Raw genomic sequence first — 23,820 nt, forward strand, 5'->3', positions numbered from 1 at the left:
CTCTTTCCCCATTTGCATGTAGATTGCACTACGCTGAGAGTAAGTGCTCAGAAGTTTCCGCCGTGGTATTATCCGGAGTTTCTTTACTGCCAAAGTCAATAAGTGTACTTTAGTTGAATTAAGAAACAATTAAAGCTTAATTTTGGTGGAAAACTATTTTTTTTCTCATTATGAAAAATAATGGAACTGGGAATTTAGAACATGACAACCAAATTAACACGAAAGAATTAAAGAAAAGAAATTCCAACGCTTCATTCTAATTATTGGACTTCCTTATGTAGCAATGACACAAGAGATCTTACCTTCAACTCTTATCTTCCCAACAACCTTTTTTGCCTTCAAAGGGCATGTTTGTTCTACAATTTTAGTTGAGTTGACTGCTACAGGTTGTATACGGCGTGGTTGCAACAAAAATTTGTGTAGTCTACAATATTATAATAGCAAAATAAATACCAATCAGAGTTGTATATTAGCCATAAATTAACAAAAACAAAATCACCATTTTTAGTAGCTATATTATATTTTCACCATATAAGCATAAGGAATCCTACCCAAAAGCACTTCGAAGAATCAGACACTCATCACGCAGAAACTCGGGAGCCTCAGTGCGACCTCTAGCCCAGGCGTATAGACATAAGCGGATACATGCATCATAAGCAATCATAGTTTGCCATGCATATTGACCGCTGCAACAATTAAATTAACAAGCCATCAGAACACACGCTGGCAATGATAGTTGTGTGCATGAAAAACAAATCCTGTTCAGATGGATATCAAACAGACTCATAATCCATAAAGGGCAGAAAATGCAAATGTTCCAGACAACATTCAGTCGAGAATCCAGAATGTAAAACACAGTCATTTAGTTTTTATATTCAAATCCTAAAGGGATAAACCAATAGCAAACTTAGAAATTAAACTCCATTAAAATAACTAAAATATCACTATAGCATTAATGAGTTTGATTTTAAATCAGATCATACCCCGTGTTATAACAAGGTGAACGGTCTGATGAACTTGTCTGCCAATAAGGCATCTTTCCTTCCATTTCTCCAGTCATAAAGCTATTTATTCTGCGCCAGAAGATAAAGCAGATTAGTAGTAAGTGACTAATAGAACAATGAAATGATAATTATAGATGAATTATTAAATGCCTAAAGCCACTAATAATAGCAATACCTTTCATCACATTCGGTACTTTGCATAGATTGTGATGTTTGATCAAATAAACCTTCCCCTGATTCTCTTGGCTTGCCAACTCCATACGCATTTTGCTCAATTTCTGTGTCAAACGTAACGTTCCCTTCTTCTCCTCCAATTTCAATTATTGGAGGAGCACTTGGAGTCCCCATCTCCTCCACCGGTCTAAATACATTTGCTTCATTGCTAAAATTATCCTATAATCACAATCACAACCGACATTAATCACCAGTACTCAAAAAAAAAAAACCGAAGAGATCATCAATCAACAAGCAAACAAGAACCCAATATACCACTTGTGCATTGCGTAGCTGAACTCTCTCTCGAAGCGAAAAACTACCACCCGGGCCCACCGAATTCTTCTTGGGTGTTCCAGATTTTCTAAACCCTAGATCACCATCAACTTGAGTGGTACTCTTAAGCCTTCTAAAGTGACCAGGCAATTCAATCTTCAAATCCTCCTTCAAAACCCCTCTATTCAACTTGGTTTTAGCAGAAGGCCAATTTCTAGTAACCCCAAAAATCTCCTCCTCATCTCCATCCTGATAACTTTGCATCACAGGCTTCTCCAGGTAATCAAAATCAGAAGGACCTATATCCTCAAAACCATCCTCATCAGTGTAGTTTCGACGACCAATCTCGTAATCAGAAACTGAAGCCACGCTCACAATATCGTCGTCTTCTTCTTTGTTCTGAAGGCACGGGGAGACTATACTGTGAGGGGTCAGTAACCCAGAATGGAATTTAAGCGGAGGCAATAAATGTGAAGAGCTAGTGTAGAAAAGTGGAGATTTCGGAAATGGGTTTTCTGCTGCTGGTGGTGGTGATAGCTTCTCAGCTGATAACGGGGATAGCGGAGATCGAACCTTAGGTTGAGATTCTTCTGCATCTGATCCCTGCAAATACATGAATTACTACTATCATTCTCATTAAATAATAAATTTTTTAAAAGAAAGAAAGATCAGCATGCAATACCCGCTTGATCCAGTTAATGGCGGATTCATCCAGACCTTCAGTGAACATTCTTATTCTCTGCTTTCGAGCTTTCTGCTACCAATAGAAAGAATCAACGTCTCAAAGATAGAATTAATCAAAAGGAAAAAAAGAAAGAAAAGGGGGATATGAAGAGATTCAAGGGGCTGCTATTTCCTTTTCCTAACGAGAGGAGAGCTTAGAGATGAAGGTAAAGGAGAAGGGAAGGGAGCGTTTTGAAAAGGCAACGGCTAGTTTGAGGCTTTCTTTTTTATATTTAAAAGAAAGAAAGAAATAAAAGAATATACATTTCTTTCTATTATATGGTGGCCAGTGAGTGAGTCGCCATCCCTCATCGGGTCCCAGGTAGAAAGGGAATTATACGGGAAGGGCGTTGTTGTGAAGGGTTAAAAAAAAGAATTTATTGCTTCGTAAATAAATAGGATATTCAGCTGCGCAGGATAATTTTATTTTTTTAAAAAAATATTTTTATTTAAAAATATATTAAAATAATTTTAAATAAAAAAATAAATTTTTATAAAATATTCGTGTTCCTAACACTTAAGTACACCACTTATTGCTTTGTAAATAAATAGGTGATGGAAATATTTGATTTTTAAGTGAAATATAAAATTAAAATAACTATAATTCATAATAATTACCTTTACTAGGTACAAAAAAGAAATGTAAATTACATGGCCTCATGAAATAACATAAATCAATAAAAATTAGAGAATTGACATAAATACTCTTAATTATAATTTAGAAATAAAATAGTTAAATAAATAAAAGAGACAAATCAAAATTAAAATTGTTCAAAAAATGAAAATTAATCATTTTTTTATCATATTTTTTCAATTCTTCAAGTTTTTAGTTTAAATATTTTATAAATAGTAATTTAAATGCATTTTAAATAATAATTATTTAAGAAATATTTATAAGTATAGCGGTAATTATTTTTTAAAGTGTCAAAATAATTTTAAAATAATAATAAAATATTAATTTAAAATAAAAAACTACCAAATTAACATAAATATCATGAAATGCATTCAAGTTATGTAAATTACATGATGAATAACATAAATCATGAAAAAAAGTAAATTGACATAAATATTTTTTATTATTATTTAAAAATAAAATAGTTAAATAAATAAAACAAAAATGGATCAAAATTAAAATTATTCACAAAATAAAAATTAATTATTTTTTATCATTTTTTTTAATTCTTAAGTTTGTAGTTTAAATATTTTTATCAAATAATAATTTGAATGCATTTTAGATAATAATTATTTAGGGAGTATTTATGAAAGTAGTAGTAATTTTTTAAAAAAATATTTTTATTTAAAATTTTATATTTTTATATCTACACATCAAAATGATTTCAAAATAATAAAAAAATATTAATTTAAAATATAAAGTTTAAATATTTTTAAAATATAAAAATAAAGTAGAGTCAGTTACAATGTGGGATTCATTAATGAGCTAAACATCAAAGCGTGAGTGTTTTGTTTTTATTGGCCTTGGTTATTTTTTAAAGAATTATATTATATCTGCTGAAAAGTATTAAATCGGTCATTAGTTCTTTTTATATATATATATAATTGATTTAATAAATAAATAAATTTTTAATATATTTTCAATTAAGAATTGAATTAGCCCATAAACTCCAATCCGACATGAAAGGACACCAATTTCCCTAAAGAGAGAAAATCTCTACAGGATACGATGAATCCAGTTCCAGATAGCTGCTAGCATTAAGCCATGTCGGAAATGATCCTGAAATCTAACTCTCTGCGATAATGACAACCGAGATTATTATTATGATGACTCTTTATAGGAAAGGAAAGGAAAAGATGGTAAGGATTGTGGGCTTCCTTGATTTGACAGTGCTCACTTCAACAGGAGATGGTAAGGATTGTGGACTTCCTTGATTTGACTGTGCTCACTTCAACAGGAGAACAAGACAGCCACATCGAGAGAAAAGGGCTCCACGTTTCCCTTCATGCGCCAACACAGAGTGACAGGCCAAAAGGTGATCTTCTCAGCCGAGCACAATCGCACAATGCCACCTCGCCAGCCCTGAACTACGTACGGAACAATCATGGTTGCAGTGCACCCTCTCTCAATTCAACCCAATTACTCCAATGTCACCCTCACCAGGCAGGTACGTTTGGGGAGGGGGGAGGGGCTACGGGAGGAGGAAATTCGCTCCCTCTCTTCTCCTCGGGTCTCATTTGCCTCGGTTTCATCTCCTTGTTGCAAAAGTCTAACTTCCGTTCTCTAATGCGTACAAAGTGGCTGTTGTGTGCATCTTTGGACTCTTCTAGCTTTTTATTTATTGATGTTTTGCTACTGTTCCATTTCCATGGGCCCTACTAGATTAGCGGTGGGGCCTACGTGTCTGCGAATTTTGGGGTCTGCTCTCTGTATTTCTAACCCCTGTATCTAGCTCTTTGGGAGTGCAAATGCAACAAAGAAGATTTTGAGCTGTGAGACAGAGAGAAATGAGTGACAGGAAAGGGGGTCATGATGATGATCGTGAGGATACGTTTCTTGGAGGAGAAATGGGGGGGGTTTCAATGGAGGGCCATCATTTCTTGGATGGTTTTGACAGGGAAAATGATGGGAGATCAGGGTTTCTTGAATTTGGGTATGGGTATCCTAATCATCAGTACTTTGAGCTCAAACTCCCACATGATGATACTCAACTTGGTCACCTCAGTCCACTTGGTGACTCTGATGAAAATGATGATCCGTTTCTTGAACTCCAAGAAACTCTAGCAGCCCCAACTCCTCATCATGTGCCTCAAAATGGAACTTACCACCCTGCTGTTGTTTCTTCTAACGAGGAGGTCGGTGGGGTGGTGGTGGAGAAAGAGGAGGAGAACAACAAGGAGGGGCTTGAGCAGCAGCCTCCATCCCTTCCTCCTCCTCCACAACAACTTCATAATCACCTTCGCATTAGTTTTACTTCTGATCTTAAACCTCGCCTTAGATGGACACGAGACCTCCATTCATGTTTCGTTAATGCTGTCAAAGAGCTTGGTGGACCCCAAAGTTAGTCCATCCCCATCTTGAAAAACAAACCATCGTTATCTGGTTTCTCTATTTCTTAAGTTATTATTATGTGTTTTAACAGTACTTTCTCTCAGTGCATGTTCTGAAATATTTCATGATTATATGATCATCTTTCTGCTGCTGCTTTTTTTGTCTGCGTTAATTTCCATCTGCACGCTTCTTTTGGTATGCCAGAGAGGCCTGGTTGTTGGGGATTATAAGATCATCTTTTTGCTTTTTTCTAAAAAAGAAATATATTGTTACAAAAACCTCTACTCGATCGAACAGGATAAATGCCTCTTTTGATATGCCAAGGATGACTAGTTGTTGTTGATGATTTTTTTATTATCTTTTTGCTCTTTTCTTAATTTTATTTGTAGTAAGATCTCTACTGATCAGATACGATCTTCATCTGCATGCATCCTTTGATGGGCCAAAGATTTTTTGTTTTACTAGAATTCATAGTTGTTTACATCTAGATTTGAAGTTTTCCTGGTTGGATCTTGTTTTATTAACCTTCTGAATTTTCCTTTGCATGCGCTCCTTGAAGAAAATCATTTCTTTTTCTTTTTCTTCTTCTGTTAAAGATTTCTTCTTTGAAATGTTTTTTACTTCAGCGAATTTGCCTCTCTTTTTCTTTTTCTTTCCTTCTGTGTGCATCATATTGTGTTTTCATCTAAAGAAAACAATTGCATAAAGCACTACAGTCTCTATCTGCTATTGTAACCTTTTCTCTCAAAGAGATGTCACTCTAATATATGGAAATTCTCCCTCAACTTTGTGGCTTTCTTATTCTTTGTCCTCTTAGCATGCAGGTGATTGTCTGTGCTCTCTGTTTATTATCTGGTGTTCTGTTCTTACTTTTTATTTTTCATCTTTAATATTGTGTAGATTAGTTTAATGCAAGCCATTGTGATGTATGATTTCTTTGAAACAAATTCAGTATTTTGTAATGCTTTCTTAATGAGTTGTTTTTATTAATTAGTTTCACCAGATGCGATTATTGAAATATTATTGAGACCAGTTTGGTGCTCAAATGAAGTTATGAATTTACTTATAATTTTTTTTCTATGTTTGGTATTGCAAAGCATGCATGTCGTAGAAGTTATGTGGATGTGGTTTGTTAAGGATTTCTCTTAAAGGTAGCGACACTTTTGTTTGATTCTGTTATCACTATATATGTGACGGAAATCTAGCAATCGAATGTTCTTTTGGTGGAAGATCTTTTTTGTATTGGTTAATGGATTGTATGTCACACTATTAATCACTACTTGGAGATTTTGGTATTTCTAGTGGTTCTCATAAACTGCACTTGGGATCATAATTGATCCTTTGCCATGCACGTAGAGCGAGCTTGTCAGCATCGCAAATTTGTCGACTCAGATTTCAATACTAGCTGATTTTTTGTTTCTTAATGTTTGTCGTGTTCTCGTAGTTTTGATAAATAGGAAACCACGAGAAATTTGTTGTTCAAAATGTGTTTGGTGGACGTTTATGCGTATTTGTTGGTTTCGTAAATGTTCCCCTAGTTTGATTGGATGATTTTAGAGAAAAATCTGGCAATTCATGGTTTGCACTAATGAGTCTTTACTACAAATAGCCGTTATCGCTCTGTTTTTTGTTTTCATCTTTTTTCCAGTCTTCTTTGATTTTCAGACACGTGCACGGCTTCAATTTGTGTTTTCCTTCGGTTTTATGTGTTTCAGCAGTTATTTGAGCTTATTGTTCCTAGTTTGAGTCACATTACCAACTGAGAGTTCCTGCTGGTATTCTTTCCCTTTTTCATAAATGGCTTAGGATGCAGTAGTTTTGATTGCACAGATGAGAATTTACCATAGAAGTCCATTAGTGCACTCCTTTCCATTTTTACTCTAGCCAGCTTTGTGTTTCTTTTCTTTTTTTACCATAGAAGTCCATTACCAACTCATGTTTTCTTTTCTTTTTTTGTGTTTCTGTATTTAGAATTGAGCTAACTACTACTACTTACTAGTCTCAGTCACATGGTAATGCAGAGTCACTATTATTTTCATTTTGTAATTTTATACTAAATGTTGCTTAGGATATGTGCAGCTATTTGTTGTGTAATTCACTATGTTTCCTTCTTCAGAAATTACTGTTCCAGCTGATAATGCTAACTATCATATTCAGCTATATGGTTCAATACGTTGGTCTTAGCATGCATGGGAATATAGGCGCAGAAAACAGGGAAAGCACAATAGAATCATTTGATAGTAAAAGAAGACGATGAGGGACTCATCTAAACCTTGTGGCCTGGGGGGCTCAATCCATATATTCTTTGGGATATGGTTCCATCAGACTGAGATGCAGTGGGAAAAAGATAGTATGCTAGGCGGGACTGGTGGAGGAGGGAGGGATGAGAAGTGAAGGATGGGGTGTTTCCTTGATTTGGCTAGAAGGATAAGAACCCAAGGACGTGTTGGGAGGAACCCTCGAATCCTTCTTCATTTATAGTTTTTAGTCATCCCAATTTGTGTGAATTGACTAATATACTTATCACACTTAATTATCCAGACAACTATATGGATGGTAATGAAACTGTTTGCATAGTCAACTTGTTGGACGGCTAGGATTCCTTGGGCAGTTTAGATTTTACTATAAATACATATAATGTAACCTTATTTTAATATAGTGAATAAAAGCTCATCGTCCCTGTGAATATCTGTGAATATAGGTACATTGCCGAACCAAGTTAAATCTTGTGTTCTTTCTAGTTTCTCTCCTGTTGCGATATTGATCAATTATTGCTAAAGGTTTTTCACAACACATATCTTTCCATGCATGATATGAGATACAATTTTATGTTTCTTAAAATTCATTAGTTTACCTAGAATGTTATACCATTCTCACCAGGCAATTTACTAAATTTATTTCTAGCCAAGCCCTCATACTGTCTCTGGCAGATGAATCATGTTGTATTTTGTTTCAAACTTTCAAGTGTCTGACCATAATAACTCAGGAAATATTACATCATTTACTTTCTTTATTCTATTTATACTGCTTCTTTTAGATGTTTTAGTAGCTCTAGCATCTCATGCCATGCATGACCTGTGAATCATATTTGTAGAAGCAACACCAAGGTCTGTTCTACAATTGATGGATGTCGAGGGATTAACCCTTTTCCATGTCAAGAGCCACCTCCAGGCATGTTTATTTCAATTGCTAGAGTTGAATGTTAGATTGTTAAAATTTCAGAATAAGAGTGAAAATTTAATTTTATACAAGGTGCTGATTTATTCATACATTATTATTGCAGAAGTATAGACAAGGCAGACATTCAGTAAAGGAATTCAGCGAGCCACTCATAAATGGTGAGTCTTTCTAAACAACACCTGATTAGGAATCTTCCTGTCAGTATTCTTCTATCTAAAAATTCAAGGCCATCAATTTAGTAAATTGAACACAAATGACTTCTATAAGATTCAACAACATCCTTTTGTGCTAACAATTTAGAATCATGTAAGGGTGAAATGTTAGGTATTTTCTCAGGTTGATATGTTCAAGTTATATTGGAAATACGTTCTTCTAAGCCGTCGTTATCCTCTCTGATATCTCCCATGAGGGAAAAGGGAAAGTTCTGATTTAATGTTCATGCTAAGGGCTTGATAGTTAAGAAAACAGAGAGAAAGAGAGAGCATGTTTGATCTTTCTATGCAAAACGAAAGGCTTTCTGTAACTTTGAGTAGAGCATGTCATCATGAACCTGATATTGTATTCTGAATGAATGAAAGGTATCTCAGCTGCTCAGGGATCCGAAGGCCCGGGTAGTTCTATGAACTTGCCCCCATCGCAAGCAAAGAAGTATGATTAATATTTTTGTTGTCATTTGGGAAAACCCTTGTTCTGCTAGTATTTCGGGTTTTATTTTCATTTTGCAATCAAGCTAACAGCTCCAAATTTGTTGTTTCCTGGTGCTTCCATGTCATATATAGTCAACCCAAAGGCAAATCAAAGGTTAAGAAAGAAGATCGAGGCAGCCTTTATCAGAAGATTCAGGCAAGCTTCTTCTTCTTTATATAAGAATTATTTTGGTTATTCTTTAAGTTGAAAGGATCTCACTGTTCATTATTGATATTCAATTCTAAACATTACACGTGTTTGATCGATTTCGTAGCCTCTATGTTCAGAATGTTACATGAACAACTTGGTTTGTGGTTGTCTGTCACTGATCAAAACAGCAATCAACAAGCTACTCTTATGCTTGTGGATTTTGTATTCATTTCTTAATGAAATGGATATAATTTTTATTTTTATTTTCTTTTGAACTTCGTACTCGAGTTGAAATTCAGCTACTTTCATCGTGTGCAGGCCCAGCGAGCTATACATAGGTATTTACATGCACAAGGAAGTTACCTCAGAATAGCAATAAATAACGCGTGTAAGTTTGCTTCTAACCAGTGCGTTGAAGGCGCAACCCTGGAAAATAGCACTTACTATGGGCAGGGCTTCGTCGGATCAGGAAATGCTGCCCTGCTGATGCCATATTTTTACCAGAACCAGCTGAACACGAGCCATGCATGTAATTCAATGGAGGCAGTTAATGCAGGTATTTCTGTTGAAATGCCATGGAGTAGTTTCCAAACCCCAACGACAGTTCAAGCTGGGACTGAGAACAGCTCCGTTTCAGTCGGGCATTCAACAGGTTCATATCTGGAAGGTTCCAAAACACTTCCTAGACAAGCAAGCGAGGGGGATGGGGCATCATATGAGGACCCCGTTGACAACTATTTGAATTGGGATGACACTTGCACAAACATCCTAGCTATCGACTATGGTCGCTTCGATCCGGACAGAGTTGCCGGGACCTCTAAATAACAGGCCAAAATAAATCATCAATCATCGGAATTTGGTTGGTCTGGCCAGTTTCAAGAATTTCTACCCTTGCATCAGGAGTAACCTCCCTACCTACCTATCTATGATGTAATTAACAGCCGTAAGACTGGATTGTGAAGACTTTTAGCAGTTAGTGTTTTGGTTTTTATTTATGAAGACAGTGCTTTGAATGTTTCAAGTAAATATTCCATTCACATACTCCTGTATTTTCTATCTGCTAACGCCCGTACCTCCTCCTAGGTCGGAATTTTGTTTCCTACTGAAATCTCTCAACCTTGGGATTAAGGTATTGCAAGATCCAGATTTAAATTATTTGTTTAAACAAAGGTGGATTTTGGCACGTGGCTGACGTCCTCCCCACCTTAAGCAAGGCAAGTTTTGATCTTGCGTGACAAGGTGTGCAAAACGAAATTTGATCTTGCATTAAAAGGCAATTTATCTATAGACTAAGAGTTACTGTCTCTAAAGTGCACTGGCAGAGCAGGCGGCGTTATTGAGGCCTGAGGGTACTCCTAACCTGCCTGGACAGTGTTGCCATTAAATATCTCTCCAGTTTCCATGAGAGGGCTAATTAATGAAACAAAGGAAGATGCATTCAAATTGTTTTGAAGATTTTTGGGAATTGCATTGCCTGCCATATGCACTTCTTTTATCAAAAAGAAAAGAGATACAACAAAATAGATCAATCACTACAACATTTCTAGAGCAACTGAAATGGTCAAAACATTTTACGCGCCCCAAATGAAGCTGCAAACCACTATCATGTCTTCTAACCTGGAAAAAACGTATGAAATAAAACAGGCCTTGATGGATTCAGGATATCATCCGAGTCTTTAATACAAGTTGATCAGCTAGAATTTAGCACGCGAGAAAGATGTGAACCAAGAGAATTTCCTCATGCTATGGAGCAGACACCAATAGCAACGTTTTAGTCTATCTTTACAGATGAGAAAAGGTAATGCACAAAGTAGAACGATGTAAGGAGACCAATGGTGCCAGTAGACAACATGATTGCAATTGCCATGATCAGTGAATAGCCCAGATAGAGTATGGCTGACACGGGTCCACTCAAACTCTGTAGGTCAAAGACCAGGTAATTGATGGAGTACAGAAAGACAAAGATAGAAACTGAACCGGAAGCAAAGAAAGCCTTCCACCACCACCGCCAATCCTCCACACAAAGATGCATGTAGGTAAGAACCACAGACACTTCAGCACAGACAATAACCAGGAGCAGCAGAACTATCAGCAAGAAACCGAATACATAATAAAACCGTCCAAGCCAGATGCTAGAGAGAATAAAAAACAGTTCAATGAAAAGGGTCCCAAAGGGGAGGGTTCCAGCACCCAGGACAAGCACCCATGATGGCAATTTACGTGCAGGAATTTCTCTTGGTATCTGGTTTGTTCTCACTGGGTATTGAATTGCCTCAGCTCGTGTCCCGATGAATCCTCCCAGGAGAGTGAGGGGCACTGAAATGCAGAACCAGAGGGCCAAAAGGACAAAATACAAGGAAATAGGAATAGCACCAGTACTATGGCTTCCCCAGAGAATGAAATTCAAAATTGTTAGGATAACAAAGACAATCCCAGGGAAGAAGGATGCAACTGACCAAGAGATGGACCTCCATCCTTCTGAAGTTCCTTTGATGGTTGTCCACATACATACTGCAGCATAGCCTGCAGCAATACCGAGGAAAAGATACAGAAGAATCATCCCTGTCAGCAGCATTCCTCGTGAAGCTGGCGACATGAAACCGAAGGCTGCAAAAACAATAGTAACTACTGCCATCCCTGTAATTTGAACACCATCTCCAACCATCACACAGAGAAGCTTTGGGCAATCTGGTTCTCTGAACACATCACCGACAACAAGCTTCCATCCAGAAAGCTCCTCATTCATCTGTGCTTGAGCTTCTTTGTCTAGTTCCTCGTACCGAGTCAAATCCCTTCTCACAGTCCTTAAGAAGATGACGAAAACAATACCAGCCAGGAAAAAGATCACCATGAGTGAGTTCAGGATTGAGAACCAGTGAACGCGAGCACCTTCCATCTTCAAGTATGCATCCCAACGAGATGGCCATCTAATGTCACTTTTCACAAATTCAACCACATAGGTGAAGGATATCCTCTCTTGCTCCCTTATGATCTGAGACTTGTCGAGGTCCGAGGGGCAGTCCGCAAGTGAGATGTTGTCATAGATATGGTGCTTTGTCATCACTTCAGGATCATACTTAACACTGCAAGGCACAACCACAAAACCAACAATCTCGAAACCAGATGCCTTCTTCTTATCAGATTCAGAAATCATACCCATGCCTTCTTCCCCAGTACCAATAACCTCAACACCACTCCCTTCATACTCATGAACCAACACAGTGAACTTGAGGTGATTGATTATATAATCATCATTACTATTTGGTGGTGTATACCCAACAGGGAAACCCGTCCACTGAATGTCAATTCCATTTTGCTTGGCATACCTCATCACAGGCAAATTATCTAAAATCATGTTCACTTGATATAGATCACGTGTTCTCTGCTTCAGAAGCTTAACCTCATGCTCACTCAAAGGCTTGGTAGTACAAAGGTAAACAGACTCATTCACGTTCATTCTAAACCTGTAAGGAGAGTTATCGATCTGATCTCCCATAAGAAGCTCCCCAAGATTCTCGGCACTTTTTTTTATTCCACCATGGGGTTGGCAATAAGGGAGACTGTAGTAGCTAAAAGGAAGCTCGGTTTCAATAGAAGTTAAGGAGTTAACTTTGGCAAAGATTTCATCCCCGGTTGAATACGTGTGCATGTAGCTACCAGGCAAATAAAACCCATTGCATGCTTTGCCAAACAAAACCAGAAGAAGGAAAGCCCAACAGATCATGGGCGTCCTCATTTTCAATACCAGCAAAAAAAAAGCCACTGGATTAAACAAAACAAAACAAAACAATTTTAACTCAGTACTCAACCCAATCTTATGCCGCAATGCACATCAATCAAACATGATTGGGTCAACACGCACGCAACAACAGAGTCATTTTCAAAATTCCACAACTCTTAGCCAATGATAGATCCATTAATTAACCATAAACTCGTATATCTATCGATACGAGCATCATCTTAATACAGTTAGATCTGATTAGGAAGCTTTACTTTAAAAAAAAAATCAATAGCAGATCAGATAATTAGAACTGCAGAGAGCAACGCAATTACTTATTTAAAATAAAAGAGTAAAAGCACATTCCAGACACCAAAACCGAATCCACCATGAAACAATACTAGCAACTCATCATACCCAGATCTACTAAAATCCATAGGTATAGCATAAAATTGACAATAAATTTGAGGAGGAGGTCCGTTACCTCAATCAGATCTAGAAAACTCGTAAACGGTTAGGGTGGAGAGAGATCGGATCCGGATTCGGAGATGCCCAGGGCGTTACGCAGAGCGCTCGCTCTTTCACTCGCGAAGTGGAAGATTCTTCTGTGGTTTTTTTTTTTTTGTTGTCTTGTCTTGTTTTGTGCGTGGGTGAACTGAAGATGGAGAAAGGGAAGAGAAATCACAGAAATGAAAAGGGGAAGCACGAATCCGGTGCGTGTGAGGTATGGTTTAGGCTAATCTGAAAGAGAGAATTATAGGGTTCCTTAAAGTGACGAGGGGTGCCTTTGTATTTAAAAATATGGTTTTAAATATTTTTTTATTTAAAAATAAATTATTTTTAATATAAATATATATAAAAAATTTGAAAATTTAAAAAAAAAATAAAATAAATTTTTAAAAAATATAATTAAAATTTAATATAAATATATATAAAAATTTTGAAAATTTAAAAATAAATTTTAAAAAAATATAATTTAAATTTTTTTTCTAAACAAACTTGAAATACTTTGAAAAAAAATTAGTTCATTCCATACTAGTTTATATATGAATTGGGTTAATTTAATTTAATCAACTTATCAATATTTTAAAATTCTCATAATTTTTTTTATTATTGATGAAGATTAAGATAACTGATAGAGAAAATGAATCAAGAACTTATTAAAAAGTTAATTTTGATATATCCCTTATTATAAAATCAAAAGAGTTATTGAAATGTAATCTTACAGTATATACTATATAGAGTATGTTTGGAAGTGTGATTATGATTATTTAAAAAAAAATTATTCTAAAATAAATTAAAAAAAAATATTTTTCAAAAATTATTTTGATATTACTGTTTCAAAATATTTTGTAAATATAAAAAATATATTAATTTAAAATAAAAAAATTCAATTTTTTGCAAAAGCGCTTCCCAAAACGTAATGTCAAACACGCTATATCATATTTAGTTGATCGTGAAAAAAATTAAAAAAATATTTTATTTTTAATATATATTATTGTTAAATTTACTTATTTAAAAAGTAATTAGATATTATTTTTTATTATAATTGATATTAAATATTGAAATTAATAATAGTATAATAATTCAAGTTATAATACATGGTTCGACTTGGTAGGTCAACCCAAGACCTAGACCAATTCAGGTTTTCAAAAAAATAAAGAAATAATTGACCTAACTAGTCTCGATCAAAAACTCGAGGAGACTCATGACAAGGTCAACCCAAAGTAAAATCTAAGTTAAAAAACCATTGATTTTTTTTTTTTGTCAAAACAATGTCATTCTTATTATTTAAAAAAAAAAGGGGGATCAACACAAATTGGCCCTCCTAACTTGTAACTCAAGCATTATCTTAAGTTGATCTCGAGTTAAATTTTAAAACTATAATAATAATTATTTTTATTTTTATATATTTTAATTAAATAATTTTAGAATTAAGATTTTTTTACAAAAATATTTTAGAAATAAAAATTAAAAAAAATATAGTCTTTAAAGACATATTCATTTGGTACCTTCTATTTTATAAATGTAAAAATTCACTATAAAATTGTTTAAAAAGCATATTTATTTTTATGTTTTTGTCACTATCTTTTCAATCGAGCATTTTTATTTTCACATTGTCTCTATCTTTTTTATTGGAGTCATTAGTTTTACTTTTGTATTTTAATAAAAAAATCTAAAAAATTATTATGTTATTTTATGTCTAAAAATTTTTGAAAATGAAAATAAAAAGGAAAACATGGTGAGATGTTTCTTATGCATTATTGGGAGATAATTACAACAACAAAAAAAATCAGTAAGTCATTATGGCCTTATACTCATTTTATTGTGGATTGAAATAGTATAATGATTATTTTACCTTACTCAAACAAAATTAATTAGTTTGTTATCAAGAATAATACAATTTTTCCCACATAATTCATTGGTAAATGTCAAATTGATTTGGATAAATCGATCTCATCATGTTTTTTAGTACATTAAAATAACTTAATTATTCTTAAAAGCAAAATAAATATTAAATTTAAGTCAAGGAGTTTTTTCATCTTATCAATTTTTTAAACACAATAAAATGATAACAATACTTTTAAAATCAAAATTTCTTTAACATGTATCAAGGGGTATTTTCATCTTTTTATTATGGTTTTTTTTTTATAATGAGATTCACTTAAGTGTTATTTGATAATTTAACAAACATAAATATTATTAAAAAAAAAATGGTTGATGCTTGCGCCTTCCATTCGTAGGTAGCATATATGGTCACAGCATTTGATTTGGTAATAATGATTTTTTCTTTTCTTTTTTTTCTCCTCCTCGATTTCCATGTCTAACCCTTTGAATTTTCAGAGCAATCCTTTAATTTGATTTTCCTTTACATTTGATCCATGTTCTTTCTATTACAATTTATTTATATGAAATAATTTATAAAATTAAAATTTGTTTTCAATTTCATCCCCATTTGAATTTTTTTTCATATGTCAGATTTTTTTTTATTTTTTTTTAAATTAAGTTAATTTTTTAAACTTAACCCTTTTTTATGATTTTATCCTTCTTCAGTGTTTTCCAATAATGTTTTATCCTCATTCTTTTACTTGATAGTTTTTTTGTTTTGGTAAATTTTTTAAATTGATTTTTTTATTTTATCCTTCAATATTAAACTGGTTAAAAATTGAGTTTCTTGATTGAGCGTATGTATAGAATTTCATAGATTGCGAGTTTAGCAGATTAACATAGTTTTAGAAGATTTACCTGAATTTACATACCTTTTTTTTAAACTCATGTTTTTTCAATTTCATTCTTTCGCATTTATTTAATTAGAGATTAGGCTTGTTATTTTTTTTATTTTTTTTCTATTGGATTTTTTACTGATTTTAAAAATGATTCAAGCTATCCCACCCTTCAGCATTAAGTTTTATAATAATTAAACTTCATAGTTTTATTTAATATGTTTTTGATGAGATTACCCTTGTATCACAATTAGATCGTGAATTTTGCATGTAAAAGTCTAAGTGAACCTAAGAGAGGGTGGATTAGGTTACCAATTAAAAACTTCTCCATAGCTTAAAGTATAATACAACATAACCTAAAGATCAAACCAAATAAGTAACTTAAGTATCAATAGAGACAAATTTAAATAAACATTGAAACAATCAACACTTTAAGATGACCATAAATAAATAGAAAAAAGAGTTAAGAGATTAAGCGCTGAGATTTACATAGAGTTTCGAATAGTCACCTACTCCTCTCTATGAACCACTGCTCAAGAGTTTCATTAACACTCACTGAGTCTACTTCATAAGTAAAACTTGGCCTTTACATAATTTTTTTCACATATTAAGTATTGAAACCTTTCTCAATCTTTTTTGGAGTCTAAGATCATATTCAATCATTTTACGGGATCAAGATCAAATTCAATCTTTTTGCACAGGCAAAGGATGAAACTTAACACTTAATCCTCTAACGAGTAGAAGATTAAAAAAACCCCTTTATCACTGATACTTGTAAATGGACAAGTATTAAACCATTTAAATAGTCTTTAAAAGGTTTTTTTAAGTGTTTAAGTATCACTTATACTTTCCATAATATTACCCTCTTAATATAATTGAATGGAATACAAATAAAGCACTTGAAGAAATTTTACCAATAATAATTCAACCTTGTTTCTAGATAAATCAAAAGTAAGGCTGAAGTTGCAAGAGGTTGTTAAGAGTCAAAATACAATTCTAATTTTATCTTGAATGTCTTTAATTATTTTGCTGAAGTAAGGGTATTTATGGGGCTAAAAGATTAAATTAGCCATGAAGCACACTTTTCAAAATATTTTTATTTGTCTGTTAAAGAATTGGTTAGATCATTGCTAAAATTGGTTAGACCATTTTACTAAATGGTAACTTGATTTTTAAATTAGCTAGACCGATTTAGCTACTAGAAGAATTCTTTTGTTTTATGTACTTTGGTATTTCCTTGTTTTCTTATGTTTTTTAAGGTTTGTTTAGGTTTTGTAAGTACGAAAAATGATTCCTAAATGACTTGAAAGTTATTTAGCAAAACATTCTTTAAAAAATCTTAATCTTTTAAGTTGAAAGTCATAATTGTCTCAAGATTCTTGTTTGAAGTCGAAAATCATTGCGATGACCTTTAAAAATTAGAAGAAGAAAAAAATAGATATCTAGTATCTTATTTTTAGATGCAAAAGTCATGTTTAAATAATTGTCATATGATATTATAGTCACTAGAAATCCTAACTAGTCAATAAAGATTCTATTATCCGGGACTAGTTACACTAAAAGAAAGATATTATTACCCTTAAAGCATCCTACTTGAGGTAGGCTGTATTATTAATTTTGTCTTAAATTGTTATGGGTTGTTGTGTTATATTATCAATGGTTTACTTATATTATTTTTTACTCTAGCATCAATAAATATCATGTTTGATATTTTTTACTATGGCATTAATAAATACTGAGATTGATATTTTTATTCTAGCATCAATAAATATAAGGGTTGGTATTTTTAACTAGTATTAGTGAATATTTCTAACTCCAATGTTAGTTAATACTAGAATCAATTTACCTCAAACAATATTGGGTTAAGTTATAAGATAGACATTGAACCCACAAGAATAGCAAAAATAGAATTTGAACCAACCTTCTTATTGTTTATTTTCAGAGATAAAAGAAATGAAATAATGAGTTTGATTTTATTTTTTTATACATAGGTCCAATGAGCCATTTATTTTTGGGCAAACTTTTAATGTACTTGATAAAATTATTATCAAGGCTAAAAAAAATGCATCTTTTAATGTTGAAAACACAAGCATATATTTTATATACTAATAATGATATTTTTTATGCTAAGTTACATAAAAAGATATTTTTTAGTCTTGGTCATATGCAATTTTTAAAGAAAAAATGAATTTTTTTGGCATTCTTTATTTGTTCTTTTTTATGTTAGTTGTTCCAACATAAATAAAAATAAAAATAAAATAAAATCATGCATAACACATACACCCATTCTTTACCAATTCCCTCTCACACATTTCTAATTACACATTTACAATTTAAATTACAAGAAAACACATAATGAACACAACAATATAAATAAAATCCTTCCAAGCTCTAAAAATCCACCTCTAAAGGCAAATGAAATAGCTAGAATTAAGCTCCAAAAATTCACCTCTACAAGCAAATAATATAGTTAGAATTAACTAAAATATCATTGGAATAGTGGCGGCATATTGTGGCGTGTGGGTGACACGCATAACCATGAATGACAATATGTACAAATGATGCTTTATGTATCGGAAGGCACGTGATGGTCAGGATCGGGTAGCTCTTCCTCTCCTATTTACTTCTTTGTTAGCAGTGCAGTTCATTATCACCTGCAAACAAAAACATCACACATGCAAAGTTTTGAATTTTATGTTTTACACAGATCTTTTTTTTCTAGTTTAGGAGGAAAATGAAGACTGGCTTATGAAAATCAAAGAAATAAAGACTAGCTTATGAAAATTAAAGGAATGACAATGGAGATGGAAATATGCTAATGACTAGATTGTGTTTGGTTTATGGGTGATATGCAAGTGGTGTCAGGTTGAAAGTTTGAAGTAAAGGATAAGGAAGTTATCATTAAGTATGTTTTAGCTTCAGGTTTAATAGGTCTATGATGGTTTTTTGAGTCTTAATCGATTTATCTTTTGGTGTTGAAGGTGCGATGAAGGAAAAAGTCATGGTGGGCGAGCTATTAGTCCATGGCTGGGCTGCTAATAGGGTAGTGGAGACGAAGTTATTGCTTATGAAAGAAAGGTTGGCTTAAAAAGGAGGAGGAGAGCTTGGCATCATAAGGGGCATTGGTTTAAAAAAATGAGGGAGCGAAGGGGCAGTTGGTCTAGGATGTGGTTGAAAAGAGAGAAAAATAAATAAAGGCTTAGGGTTTTAATTTGTCAATCACAATAAGGAGTGGTTGACTAGGAGTCAGGAGAAAAAGAAAAGGCAATAAGTCTTGTCTTTTTTAGGAAGAAAATGAATAATATTTTAGGTCTTTTTAATTTATTTTTTTTAGGGTTTTCACTCCCTCGTAATTTTTTGGTATGTTTTGATTAGTACTTAAAAATGTATTTTTATCAAGGTTTTATATCAATATTTTGCACTTAAAGTATTAATAATAATAACAAGTCTGATACTATAAGATACCTTTAATTTATGATAAATATTCATCTTAAATGCAAGCCTATCACATAAATAAAAGGATTGATTGATGAGTTTAAGTATTGAAATTGAAAGGATAAAGAGAGGGTCAAACTTTAAAAAGAGATGTTGGTTTAACCTAAATTGAAATATCGTTCGGTCATTGGGTCATATCTGAAACTGTAAATCTTGGATTTAAGTCTGCTCTATATGAATAAAAAGCTAACATAGGCCTAAAACATTCATGCGGAAGGTAAGACTCAATTATGCTGTTTGGAAGTCCAAATCTTAGCAACAATGAAGAAGTTCGAATATATCCTGCAGCCTAAACACTATTCAATATTCAGCCTATATCTCGAGTTCTAGAAGTCCAAATGAACTCAATGTTTTTTCTTGGAAAGCTGAGACAATTTTCTAGAACTTTCATGATTTAAATCTGTTCAAATTCTGACATTATCAATGATATTTTGTCCATACAAGAAGATAAGGATTGTCATCAAGTTAAGATGTGGCCGCCCACTCAATAATTAGTCATCAAATCAATAGTTCTAAATTTTAGCCTATAAAAAGAGACATTTGCCATACATTTAGGCATCTTCATTTTCATATTAAGATCATGTTCTTACTCTCTCTTTATTGCAATGCTTAATTTTTGTGTATATTAATCTCTTGTTTATGCTTCTCATTTCCTTTTCTTTACTTAGTTCAATTTAATCTTATTTATGTTCTTATCTTATTTATTTATGTTTCTCTCTTTTATTATATTTAGTTAAATTTATTATGTCAAGGTAAAAAGATTATACTAATGATGTAAGAATTAGTATAAACTCAGCATGGACCTTATTGTTTGAGACTAATATTTTTTGTATTTATTATCTTATTCACTCTTAATACTTTGTTTGTTAAATGCTTACTCTAGATTTATGTTATATAACCCTTGGTACAACAAATACTTGACACATTCATAGTTCAAATTGTATGGTATAACCGACACCTGTGCTATGAAAGGAATTTGATTTATTGTTAATATAAGTTATAATCATGAATACCTAACAACATTTACAAGTATTAATATTATTTAAATAAAATAAGTAATGTAATAATGTTAATAATTTATAATCTGATTGGAACCTTCTTTATGTGTAGTTTCTAGTTGAGTAATAAAAATATATATTATACTTGTTTGAAATACCATTAGTGAATCCTCTAACCTTAACAATTATTTTTATCATTATTTAATCCTTATATTAATATCACATCTCAAAGCTCTTTTTATTATTATTATTGTTGTTGTTGTTGTTGTTGTTGTATTATTATTATAGTTAACCTCTTTGTGGTTTGACCTGGTCTTACCAGGTTACTTATTACTTCGACACTCTTACACTTATGAGAACATATTAATCTTTTGGTCGTGTTAAGTTTTTGGTGTCATTGCTGGAAAGGTAAATTCTTGTACAAATTATAGTATTTATTTCATTTTCTCTTTTCACTTTTCTTGTATCTAACTTTGTTTTTTTGTTTTCTTTTATTTTCTTCTTCTGTTTATTTTATTTCTACACGTGCATGAGAGTTTGGTCACGCATATTAAGTGGTAGACTTTGCAGGGTATCCTCATCATTTTCAAAAAATATGGCCAAAGAAGATAATCAATAACTTCATAATGAGAATAATGAGAATAACCGTGTTAGAACACTTAGAGACCATATGAATCCCACTAAAACAAGTGCATCATCATGCATAGTTTTCCCCTCTGATGCATCTTATTTTAATTTTAAGTCAAGCATTATTCAACTTTCACTTTCTTTTCATGGCTTAGATTTAGAAAATTCATACTTGCATTTAAGGGAATTTGAGGAGGTCTATAACACCTATAATAACTTAAATTGTAACATGAATACCATCAGATGAAAGCTTTTTTCTTTTTCATTAAAAAATAAAGGTAAAACATGACTATAAAATTTAAAACCAGAATCTATTCGTGCTTGGAATATAATACAACAACAATTTTTAAAAAAGTTTTTTCCATCTCACAGAACAAACTCTTTCAAAAGACAAATCATTACTTTTACTAAAAAACTAGGAGAAATATTTTATCAATATTAAGATAGGTATCGAGACTTGTTTAATACTTGCTCTCATCATAGTTTTGAAGATATTCTTGCAAAGTTCATATCTGCTCTTAGTTTCAAAGAGAAAGGTAAGTTTTTAACGCAAATCTCAAGGGGCAATATAATACAAATGTAAGTAGTTCTGGAAGCCAATATATGGATCAAATCAAATCAGTCATCACTGTTTGTAGTGGTAAGGTTATTAAAAAACCCACTCTTGAACCTTATGAGAAAGATGATAAGTCAATTTATAAGGGTAAGAAAGGTGTTAAATCTGAATATTGCAAAGAAAAGAAAGATTCCCTACCAGCACTTTTATTTTCTTATGTCGTGACTGAATAAAGAAAAGTCAATCACAACTCTAAAATTTTCAAAACTTTCAACAAGGGTTAATATACCTTTAATAGATGCTATTAAACTGGTTCCTTCTTATGCTAAATGTTTTAAAGATTTGCGTACTGTGAAGAAAAAACTAAATGTGAAAAAAAAAGCCTTTTTAGCAGAACAAGTAAGTGTCATTCTTCAAAACAATAATGATTTAAAATATAAAGATCCTAGTTATCCTATAATTTCTTACTTTATTGGAGAACATAGAATTAAAAAAGCTTTACTTTATCTTGGAGTTAGTGTGAATTTATTTTCATATTCAGTTTTTCAAAATCTCAATCTAGGTGAGTTAAAACTAATTTCTATAACTCTCTTAGGTGCTGATAGATCTATAAAAGTGCTTAGAGGAATAGTTATGGATGTGTTAGTACAAGTCGATAAATTCATTTATCCTGTGGATATTATAATTTTGGACATGTAACCTATTAAAGCATATAATTCATTTCCTGTTATTTTAGGACGTCTATTTCTTGCAACTTCTAATGCATTGATCAATTGTAGGAATGGACTAGTATTATTTGAAAACATGACATTGGAGATGAATATTTTTAACATTTACAAGCAACCTAGAGATGATAATGATGACTCAATTTTGCTATTTGAAAGTCCAAATCTTAACAATAATGGAGAAGTTTGAATCTATACTACAAGCTAGACACTATTCAGTATTCAACCATATCTTGAGTTATAAAAGTCCAAATGATCTTAATTTTTTTTTGTTGGAAAGCTAGGATAATTTCCTAGAAATTTCATGAAGTCTGTCCACCTTCTCATGTTAGCAATGATGTTTTGTTCAGGTAGGAAAATAAGAATTGTCATCAAGTTAAAAGTTGGCCACCCATTTAACAATTAATCACCAAATCAATAGTTCCAAATTTTTACCTATAAACGGAGGCATTTGACATTCATTTAGGCATCTTGGTTTTTAAATCAAATCATGTTCTTGCTCTTTTTCTTTATATTTTTGTAATGTTTAAGTTTTGCTTTCTTTAATCTCTTATTTATGCTTTTCATTTTTTTTCTTTACTTAGTTAATTTATATCTTATTTATGTTCTTATCTTGTTTATTTATGTTTCTCTTCTTTTATTGTATTCAGTTAAGTTTATTATGTCAAAGTGAAAAAGTTACACTAATGGTGTAAGAATAAATATAGTGTAAACTCAACATGAACTTTAATGTTTGATACTAACATGTTTTGTATTTGTTATCTTATTCACTCTTAATACTTTACTTGTTAGATGATTAATCTAAATTTATATTATATAACATTAGGTACAATAAATATTTGACACTTTTATAACCTAGTTGTATGATGTAACTGACACTTATGCTATAAAAAGAACTTGATTTGTTGTTAATATAAGTTATAATCTTGAATCCCTAACAATATTTACAAGTATTAGCATTATTCGAATAAGATAACTAATGTAATCATGTTAACCATTTATAATCTTATTGGAACCTTCTTTACATGTGGTTTTTAGTTGAGTAATAAAAAAAGTTTATACTATATTTATTTGAAATACCATTAGTGGATCCTCTAACCTTGATATTTGTTTTTATTATCTAATCTTTACATTAATCTTATATCTCAAAGCCCTCTTTAACTTATTGTTGTTATTGTTGTTGTACAGTTAATCTTCATGTGGTTCGACCCCGGTCTTGCCAGGTTATTTATTACTTTGA

General features: G+C 32.3%; 3 protein-coding genes across 5 annotated transcripts in view; 1 reads left to right on the forward strand and 2 right to left on the reverse strand.

Moving 5' to 3' along the window:
• Window positions 1-2,237, reverse strand: part of LOC105113635 (portal protein) — a 9,331-nt gene extending 7,094 nt beyond the window's left edge. Inside the window, exons 1-7 of the mRNA XM_011009886.1 lie at window positions 2,176-2,237; window positions 1,494-2,096; window positions 1,180-1,397; window positions 984-1,073; window positions 552-686; window positions 303-424; window positions 13-86 (exon numbers count right to left, since the gene is read on the reverse strand). Of these exons, the coding sequence (XP_011008188.1) occupies window positions 13-86; window positions 303-424; window positions 552-686; window positions 984-1,073; window positions 1,180-1,397; window positions 1,494-2,096; window positions 2,176-2,223 (1,290 nt within the window). The 5' untranslated portion in view covers window positions 2,224-2,237. The remainder of the gene's footprint in view (window positions 1-12; window positions 87-302; window positions 425-551; window positions 687-983; window positions 1,074-1,179; window positions 1,398-1,493; window positions 2,097-2,175) is intronic.
• A 1,629-nt stretch (window positions 2,238-3,866) lies between these two features.
• LOC105113636 (protein PHR1-LIKE 1-like) lies at window positions 3,867-10,188 on the forward strand. 3 transcript variants are annotated; one of them, XM_011009889.1, is made up of 7 exons: window positions 3,867-4,028; window positions 4,078-4,336; window positions 8,315-8,391; window positions 8,504-8,558; window positions 8,979-9,048; window positions 9,180-9,243; window positions 9,556-10,188. In XM_011009889.1, exons 1-7 carry the CDS (start codon window positions 3,972-3,974, stop codon window positions 10,060-10,062), a joined length of 1,089 nt encoding a protein of 362 aa, XP_011008191.1. In that variant the 5' UTR covers window positions 3,867-3,971; the 3' UTR covers window positions 10,063-10,188. The 3 variants fall into 3 exon arrangements, with proteins under 3 accessions (XP_011008191.1, XP_011008189.1, XP_011008190.1); XM_011009887.1 differs by lacking the exons at window positions 3,867-4,028; window positions 4,078-4,336 and adding an exon at window positions 4,434-5,229; XM_011009888.1 differs by lacking the exons at window positions 3,867-4,028; window positions 4,078-4,336 and adding an exon at window positions 4,434-5,229 and having other exon boundaries at window positions 8,988-9,048.
• A 573-nt stretch (window positions 10,189-10,761) lies between these two features.
• On the reverse strand, window positions 10,762-13,711 carry LOC105113637 (Endomembrane protein 70 protein family). The gene is made up of 2 exons (XM_011009890.1): window positions 13,440-13,711; window positions 10,762-12,999 (listed from the first exon to the last, which is right to left on the reverse strand). The coding sequence occupies exon 2, from the start codon at window positions 12,971-12,973 to the stop codon at window positions 11,009-11,011; it is 1,965 nt and encodes a 654-aa protein (XP_011008192.1). The 5' UTR covers window positions 12,974-12,999; window positions 13,440-13,711; the 3' UTR covers window positions 10,762-11,008.
• Between the last annotated feature and the right edge of the window lie 10,109 nt (window positions 13,712-23,820).

This window comes from Populus euphratica, unplaced genomic scaffold, assembly GCF_000495115.2.
Source record: "Populus euphratica unplaced genomic scaffold, PopEup_1.0 scaffold624.1, whole genome shotgun sequence".
NCBI classification, from domain to species: Eukaryota; Viridiplantae; Streptophyta; class Magnoliopsida; order Malpighiales; family Salicaceae; genus Populus; species Populus euphratica.